Source organism: Elephantulus edwardii, unplaced genomic scaffold (assembly GCF_000299155.1).
Source record: "Elephantulus edwardii isolate Elephantulus edwardi_28Jun2011 unplaced genomic scaffold, EleEdw1.0 scaffold00221, whole genome shotgun sequence".
NCBI classification, from domain to species: domain Eukaryota; kingdom Metazoa; phylum Chordata; class Mammalia; order Macroscelidea; family Macroscelididae; genus Elephantulus; species Elephantulus edwardii.
In genome coordinates, this window is record NW_006399971.1 from 112,681 (window position 1) to 122,331 (window position 9,651).

The 9,651-nt window shown below is 35.3% G+C and overlaps 1 protein-coding gene across 1 annotated transcript; it reads left to right on the plus strand.

The window, feature by feature from the left end:
• The first annotated feature begins 8,177 nt into the window (after positions 1–8,177).
• On the plus strand, positions 8,178–9,122 carry LOC102851359 (olfactory receptor 2T27-like). Its single transcript, XM_006898141.1, has one exon. The coding sequence runs from the start codon at positions 8,178–8,180 to the stop codon at positions 9,120–9,122; it is 945 nt and encodes a 314-aa protein (XP_006898203.1).
• The last annotated feature ends 529 nt before the right edge of the window (positions 9,123–9,651 follow it).

Sequence of the window (9,651 nt, forward strand, 5' to 3'; positions counted from 1 at the left end):
AACCATCCAAAAGGATATATATGTCAGGTTATGTTTGACCTATAGGGTATATCTTGATTTTTGATGATACTGTTACATGTTATCAAGGATTTTGTGTACAACGTAACAAAACTTCGCCCAGTCCTGGGCCACCCTCACAATCTTTGCTTTATTTAAGCTGTTTCTTACAGCTATTGTACATTTAATTGAGCATCTTCCTCTTATTTGCTGACCTTTTATTTTATCAAGCACACTTTCCTTCTCCAGCAGTTGACCCTGCCATATAATTTTCTAGGACGATTTTGGCTGTACTTCTTCAAAGATAGATTTGATCCTTTTTTGCAATTCATAGTACATTTTACTTTTCCATCAACACCATTAATCAAAGGTGCCAATTTTCCTTTGTCCTTTAGTCATTACCCAGATTTCATATATTTATGAAGTAAAAAAAATAAATACTATGGCTTAAATCTAGTGCAACTAAGTCCTCAAAGTTAGATCTCTGCTTTTAAAAACTTTATTAAAGCAGCATTTCACAGCAGACTTGTCAAACGCAACCTGGCATTTTATTTCTTGACTGTTCCTTCCACAGACATTGATTATGGGCTAAAATAAACAGTAAACCATGACAACTTCAATACTTACTCCACTTATCAGGAGTTGTTAACTGGTTGTGGGTCACTGAGTCAGAACTGACTCACAGCTATCCCTCCGGTGGGTTTTTCAAGAAGCAGTAAACTGCACGAGAGTAGTTGCCCATCCTTCTCAGTGGAGCAGCTGGTGGATTCAAGCTACATGCCTTTAGGATTGCAGCACAATTTCTTACCACTTGGCCACATGGGTGAACCTTCTGATATTTGAAATACTGGTATTATAACTTCCAGGATCAAAGTAATGTACAGTTACCACAGTATGACAAATTAACGGACTAGTAGAGGTGGATATAGATAACATGTTTTTCTTCTTGCATTACATTCTTGCATGAGAGTGAATATTATAGGAGGAAAAAAACTCGTAAAATGTAACAAGAAGCATTTTTTCTCAAAAAAAAGATCCAATGTATATGAAATGTGTTCAGACAATAAGATATTTTAGGTTATATCAGCTACTTATTGGCATACTTTTATATTTATACACAAAAGTTCACCTTGCTTGATTCATATTGCCCCTCTATGCTTAGTGCTTTTTTTCTTCTCAATATGGACTGTGGAAATTTTGCTGATACTTCAATTCTTTCTAATATGCCACATTTAATAAGAGATAAAAATATTACAGAGCTCATGTCACTTTTTTACTGCTGTTATGTGCTGAGAGTCAACTACGGATCGTAGAAATCCTGTGAATAACCCTGAGTTCTACACTATCCTGAGCCAATAGAACCATCTCTGACACACCTGCCTCCGTTGCCACAGTCATATACCTTTCCTGTATCTACTCTCTTCTAAGTATATTGTCCTAATCCAAAGACTGGTCCTTCCTGGCAAAATCACTCAAAGTGTATGAGATGGAGCTTCAAAATCCTTGCCTCAAGAAACAACCTGGTTTTACCCTCTCTGGGACAGACTTGTTCTCTAGGCAGTCCATGGTTTGTTTAATACTCTTTTTTTCATTACCACAGTGGAAAAGCATCAATTCTTTTTTTTCTTTTTCTTCCATATAAAGATATATTGAATTGATGTAGTATTCTTTTTTAATTTAAATTTTTTTACTATCATTATTAATTTTAATGAAAATTTACACAGACTTTGGATTCCCATCCATTCATTGTTGCACTTTTCTCCCTGCCCACCTCTCCCCCTCCCAGTTCACTCTTCTCTTTAGAAAGTAAAAGAAAAATTATTTCACTGTTATACGATCATTCCCCCCCCACCCCCGCCCAGGTCCATTCCATTATACAGCCTTCATTCTGGACTCCAGTCATGACAATAAAAATTAATCACATATCCCTTTTAAACAGTTCTCTCCCTCATCTGTTTCAGTGCAGTATACATTACTCATCCCATCTTTCTCAGTCTACCCCCAACCCCAATGTCAGTCATGTTTTACAACAGTGGCACCATGCAGTATTTGTCCTTTTGTGACTGAGATATTCTCTCAGCATAACTCCTCTAGGGTCACCCATTTTGAATAATATTTCATTAATTCCTTATTTTTCAATGCAGCATATTATGGATATTATCTTACCACTCACAACATTGTACTTCAGGATGGATCTAGAAATGGTCTTTTTGACTATGAGTGTGATTCCATTTTCCCTCACTTTTTAATTTCCAGTGGAATCGATTATGTGATTGTCTTATTTAAAATGGCTCATGCCAATCCATCTCAGCTTGCCAATGCCTAGTATGTCAATATATATGTGCTCCTAATGTGTCTTATTTTTCCAAATGAAAAAGAAAGAAAAAAACCCCTCCATCTCTTCCTATGGTGAGTTGAGTAAAACTTATTGATAAAATTTGTTTTCCATTAAACAGTCCATAAACATTTAATTTCATAGTATTTTGATTGTAAGCCTCACAGTCTAACATCACTCCCTTTGTTTACTTGTTTGTTTGTTTTCTTAGTTTATCGTATAAAATCCTATTGAGATTGATATCACTATACTGCATTTACAGACAGCATTAAAAAAATGAACACTGAGAGTTCAGAACCTTTAATAAATTTATTGTCATGTAGGATAAGAAAACTCCAGATGAAAAAGATTAATACAGTTGCTTGGGCAATGGGGATAGATGTGTCAGAATCAGTGACACTGGCTTGGGACAGGACAGGCTTCTGTACATAATATGGGTCACAGGTGACTCAATGGTACATAACAAGAAGAACAAGTTTAAATTACTCTGATGCCAAAGTTCACTTTCTTCATAATAGGCAAGCTCAACAACTCAACCCAATGTATTGTTGTTGAGTCAATTCTGACTTATAGTTGATTTTCCCTTGTGTTTCCAAAGCTATAAATCACACAGGAGAAGACTTCTCACCTTTTTGCCTTGGAGGTGCTGGTAAATATGAACTGCCAGAGAAAGGCACCTTTGAGTCAGCAGCTAATAGCTCCATGGACTCAAGCTGCCACAAAAGGAAATCCTGTATTAGGCATTATCACAGAAGCATGTATAAATCAATTAAGTTTGTTTGTTTTGACTTGGTGGATTTTGTGTGTGTGTGTGTGTGTGTGTGTGTGTGTGTGTGTGTGTGAGAGAGAGAGAGAGAGAGAGAGAGACTGTTTTGTTTTGTAATAGGGGTGAGAAAAATACAGTAGTGATAAACACAAAGATTATGTAAATTGTCCATTGTTCTTTCCCAGAAGTTCTCCGTACACTATGTCTCTGATGCATTTTTGCCTTTTGTCCTGTACTTTCTTAGGATGGGCACTATAGAGGCACTGTGGAGTTTAGAAACTTTTGAATATTCACAGAGTGTAGAAAATATGTTTGTGGATCTGTATAGCTTCCAAATTTTCTTTCATTTCTAAAGTTCACCACTGTGGTCTGAGATATAAGTTAATTAAAGTCTGGGGACTCTGTTCCCTTAGGCCATCCACCTGAAAAGTCTCCAGGTCCTGATGAGAAATTACTAAACAGCTTCCAAGTTAGGACTTAGCCAATATTTAAGTTCCATGCTACGATGGAATAAAAATCTCTTGCATTATTCCTGAAATATATAATTTTCTGCCAGTCTCAAGCCAACAGCATACTTTTTGATGGAAAAATGGCATAATACTGCAATATGAAAAGCTATATCTGCAATGGAAAATCTGGAAGATGCCAGAACTTTCAGGAGAGAGAGGTGTGGAGATAAATAGAATTTAAAAGAGATACCAAAATAGAGAAAAACACATTCTAAATATGTATTATAATACATTTTTAAGAGAATGTGTGTTTAATGCTAAGGTTTTGATGACTGCGCCTGCTACCAGAAATAATAATGCACTAAGAAGAGTATTTGATAGCCTGTCTAGAATTAGGTCCAGTAGAAAACTGGATTTGTAATATTTCTGTTTGACTATTTGAAAGCATCATATAATGTGAACAACAACATCAACAGTGTTATTGTCAGATCAAAACCAGCACTATATGGGGCAGATACCAATTCATGAATTAAGTGAGTGTCACAGAAAGAGAATAATTATATTTTGTGAGTAAATGTGAAACAATCAAGTGTACAGCTAATTCAGTTATCAGGTAGAATAATTCCTTGAACTCACCTGCATTTAGAAAATCTGGTGATTGAATTATGATTTTATTTCAACACTGCCTTGCATGTGTCCACATTGTAACAAGGTCAGATTAAGATAATATTAATGATACATATGTTTCTAAAATTACTTAAATATCAAAATTGGGAAACTTCAAAAGGCAATAAAGTTCTCTAATTAATGGCTGGAATTTCTTCATACTAAAAAATACTTACAAACAGGTTAGAGTCGACTGAATAATTTTTTTTCCCATTTAGTTGAATTAAATACTAATATGTGTTTTATTGTTACAAGAACAATTTAATTAACAATGATTTAATTAATAATATACAATTCTGAAATATATGAAGTGTGGCAATTGAGTTTCAAATTCAAAGGATGTTTTCTTAGTCTGTTATAATTAATTGTTTATATTTCCTAAAATCATGACATATGGTTTGTTTTAGGAAAATGGTTATTACTTTTTAAAAAAAATCATTTTATATTAGTTTGCTTACAATGTTCATATACATTGTGTTTCATACTCTTCTTCATTGACATTGCATTTCATACAGTCATTCCCATACCTCATGTTTTATAAAATTAATCACCATTGCACAATGCCCATCATTATCCTGTTGTTTTTTGTTTTGTTTTTTTCAGGTCCCTGCTGGATCTTTCCCATTTTCTTTACATCCTAAATCCCTCTACCAAATTGGGCAACCCTATGATTTTGCCCTGTTTATTACTTTTTGTTGCTATTGTTATATGCCATCACGTTGATTACAATTCATAGTAGCCCTATGAATAATAACTTTGAACCTTGCCCTATCCAGAGCTAACTTCACCTTTTTGACACACCTGAGTTCATTGCAGCAGTTACTGTGCCAATCCATCTGATTCTGGGTCTTTCCCTCCTTCACTGATCTACCTTTCTACTGTTCTTCTCCAAGGACTGGTTCTTCCTGGAAACATACTCAAAATATATGAGATGGAGTTTCACAATCCTTCCCTCCAAGGAGCAACTTGGTTTCATCTTTTCCAGGTAAGATCTGTTTGTTCTCTTAGCAGTCCATGGTATGACTATTTATAAAATATTCAGCAGATATCCCAGTAGTTATAAAATAATAATTACAAATGAAAATAACAAATGAAGCTCATTGATATGTTTGCTGTGTAATTTAATGTTTGCTTTCAGCATTATTAAAAGTTAACTCCTTTATTTGATATTTTGTGTTTCTATTTGACACTTGAAATCTGAAAGTGTAAACTCATTCCATTTCATTAACATAAATCAGTGGCTTTTACAATATAAAACTGGAGAGCACATCTAGTGATTGTAGAGCAAGGCAGTTGTAATAATATTCATGCTCATTACTAGAGCAGGAAATGTGTCATGCTTCATTGTTCAATTTGATGAAGGGTGAAAGTCTCTGATTATCCTATTTCTAGAAGTATACCTTTTTAGGATACAGGTTAATTCAACATGAAAAATGAAATGTAAATATTACAGCAGATATACACATGCTCTTCCACTTAGAGAACAAAATGGAAGGCTAAGGAAAATTTGTTGTTGTTGTTATGTGCCGTCGAGTCGTTTCCGACTCATAGCGACCCTATGCACAACAGCCCTAAACCCTGCTCTATCCTGCGCCAACCGCACCACCTCTGACAAACCCATCCCGATTACCCCAGTCACCGAATCAATCCATCTCATAGAGGGTCTTCCCCTCCTGCGCTGTCCCTCAACCCTCCCAAGCATGATGTCCCTCTCCAAGGACCCGTCCCTCCTGGTAAATATATAAAATTTGTATGAGGTTGTGCAGGCAAGAGAAGATTGCAAACTTTCAGTTATCTGGCTCAATGGGCTGAATAAAAATCTGAGTAAGAGTGCCAGTTTGTTTCTCTTACTTAACTGTGATTGTTACCACCTGCTGACCTCTGTTCTTTACCATGACAAACCCTCGTTGCTTCAATTCTTCACATGACCATTACTTGCTGTGCCATAAGTTAGATACAGCTCATGTGAAATCTTACCTACTTCTCCAGACACCTTTACAGAGACATTAGTTAACTCCTCTATGTTGTTGTTGACTGCCTTTGAGTCAAACATGACTCATAGAGACCCTATCAAAAAAAAAAAAGGCCTGAAGCCTTTCTATAACTATCGTTGTTTATCAAAGTTCACAGAGTTTTCAGAGGCATGTTGTTTAGGAAGTGGATGCCACTCCTGCTTCTAAAGCCTTCTAAATGAGCCTTCCCTTTGGTATTTCACTCCTAGGTAACATTCCAGACACAAATTCAGAGAGATCAGTAAGGATATATATCATGGCTAAATTCACTATTGCTCAACTTCAATATTTACTAATATATGTGTGAAATGTTGAAAGCATTCAGCAGATAAAGAATGAAAACTGAATAGATTGTGAATGTTTCCAAGAACTGCTTTAAATATCTCTTTTCTACAATAATGTGAGTGTAATTTTAAGGAGATTGGTATTTGATGCTCATGAATTACAGGATTAGCTTAATAATTAGCTTTGTACTATATATAATACCAGATTTATTATGTAAGCAATAGTTCTTTCCAATTTATTTTCCCCATAATTTGAAAACGCACTAATATAGAGAAAAAAATCACTTAAAAATAATGATACTGATTTACATTATTAAATTCTTTGCTTTTATATTAGAAATCATAATTTCCATGTGCTTTGTCATAATTGTTGCATCAATATAATTTTTCTAAGAATTCCTAGTACCTAAAGAAACTTCACATGTGTAGCAGTTGTTTTAATCAGATTAAACTGGGGACTTCATTTTTCAATACAATTTTTTTTGGAAAATGCTTTTACTCTTACCAGATTATTTATTTGTAGTAATTTTAGTTTTCATAACTACTGTATGGGAGGAGATTGCCCATCCTACTCCCACAGAGTTGATGCCTTCAAAATTGCAGAGCACCGTCTTACCACTAGGCCACCAGATACAGAAACATGAACTGTAGGTAGTAAGTAGTGTTGCAGGTCTTTGAATCCAGACACTCTAGTCCCAGGACATACTCCTATCCTCCAAGCTGCACTGTGTCTCGGCTATGTTGATAAATGATTGCAAATATGGTGAAGTTGAGGAGAAAGTACGTGATATTTACCTCTTTTAAATTTCAGGAAATCTTTTGGAGAAGTCATATTTGAATAATCCTTTAAGAGTGAATGCAATTCCAACAGTGGGATGAGAGGCATCATCTTGAAGAGAAACAAAGCACAACTGAAAGTGCAAGTTATGTGGGGAAACCACGAGGATATCCACTTGACTAAAGTTAGCACTATGAGTGTGAAAATAACAGAGCACAAATTTCATAAGGTAACTTAGATTCAACTCATGAATGATAAGAACTTTTGCCTAAGAAATATAAACTTCATTTGATGAGTAATAATAAATATTGATAGCTACTAAATAGGAAAATTATGAAAATTTTCTATTTTCTGTTATAATGTTTAAGATCTCACAACAAGTAGCCAAAAAGGGGAAAATAAACTAATAGTGTTCTGTTAATTTATTTACCATTTAAAAATTAAATATAGTAAATAAATTTGGGGGTTTTTATACGCTTTTAGCTGAAGCATACCAAGAGTTAATAGTCGGAATTGATGGCTATCATATATTTTAAGTGAATGTTACTGAACACTGAGAATACAGTTTTCAGAAGATTCTCCTATAATTACAAAGAGAAAGAATATGAAGGTAAACAAAGAAAGAAAGAAGAGGGAAACTTAGTATAAACTTAAGAAGCAATAATGTTTATCAAACTTTTTAATATTTTATAGCTTATAAACTTGTCAGTAACTTTCAACAGTGTATGATGAAATGACTGTGATAAAATGATAGTACTATTTGAGAGTTAAGAATTGAAGCAAATCTAGAATTCTTTTTATTCTCAGATTGAATTAAGAACTGTACTGCATATCAACTGTTGTAATCAAGTTGATTTGTTCCTCGACCTTAATATATTCCTTGTGTAGATATGGTGGGTGATAATAAATCCTCAATAACTGATTTCATTCTTATGGGACTCTTTCCTGAGTTTCAGCATGCCATTATTCTCAACTCCATAATCATCTTCATCTACATTCTTGCCTTCCTGGGGAACACACTTCTGATTGTCTTGATTTCAGGCGACTCCAGGCTACATACCCCCATGTACATTCTCCTCAGTCAGCTCTCCCTTATTGATTTGACATTGACTTCTACCATTGTCCCCAAAATGGCCTACAACTTTTTCATGGAGGAAAGGACCATATCATGGATTGGCTGTGGGACTCAAAGTTTCTTTTTTCTGATGTTAGGAATGTCAGAGTGCCTCATCTTGACCCTCATGGCTTATGATCGCTATGTAGCTGTCTGTTACCCACTGCGCTATCCCACCATCATGAGCCCCAGGTTCTGTCTGCACATGGTTGCTGCCTGCTGGATTGGAGGTTCCATAAGCTCATTTATACACACAGTGTACCCTATGCATTTCCCCATTTGTGGGTCAAGAGAGATCCACCACTTCTTCTGTGAGGTCCCAGTCCTCATTAAACTCTCCTGTGAAGACACTTCAGTGTATCAATTAGTGGTGGTTGTGACAAGCATTGTGCTGCTTGTTGTACCTTTCAGTCTCATCACAGCTTCCTACACTCTCATTTTCCTCACTGTCCTCCGTATGAACTCTGTCAAGGGCAGGAAAAAAGTCTTGGCCACATGTTCTTCCCACTTAACTGTGGTGAGTCTCTTCTTTGGTCCAAATATATTCATCTACATGTCTTTCACTTCAACTCATAGTGCAGAGCAGGACCAAGCTCTTTCTGTTTTCAGCAACATTCTCACCCCAATGTTGAATCCTCTCATCTACAGCCTGAGGAACAAGGAGGTGGTAGCAGCACTCAAGAAGCTGCTGTGGAGATGTATGGTCTTAGTCAGTGACTAAAATATCCTCACTAAGAAAATGAAATCTTTGGGACCTTAAACAAAACTATGGATCCAGAATTGAAGAACAGGCATGTATTACATGATTTCAGGAATCCAAGGTGACTAATAGTGTAAATTTAACTCTCATACGTAGTTTTTCAAGGCTGCAATGGAGGTTTTTTGTGGGTTTTCTTCTCTTGTCTTGCCTGAGGCATTATTACCTTAAGCAAAAATTTTATAAACTTATTTTGCATCATAAATTAAACTCACTCAAAAATTTTATCCACACTTACTAGAAATTTCATGCAAATAAAATATGAAACTGCATTTGGACCTCAAAACAAAGTCTGATTTCTTGAGTTGGCTTGAGTAACAAGTTTAGAAACACAAAGTCAAGTATTGAAATAAACTAGAGTTATGAGAATACTAAACTTAAATATTAAGAAGAACTGGTATCTTTTCAAATGTTAATATGAAAAGGAATGAGGCAACTTTATCTTGCAATTACAGTGATACATAAGTTAAATGTGTATTATTATTGTTACATG

Bases quoted from the DNA above. Each gene is read 5' to 3' on its own strand.
- LOC102851359 (XM_006898141.1), top strand. From the start codon at position 8,178: ATGGTGGGTGATAATAAATCCTCAATAACTGATTTCATTCTTATGGGA.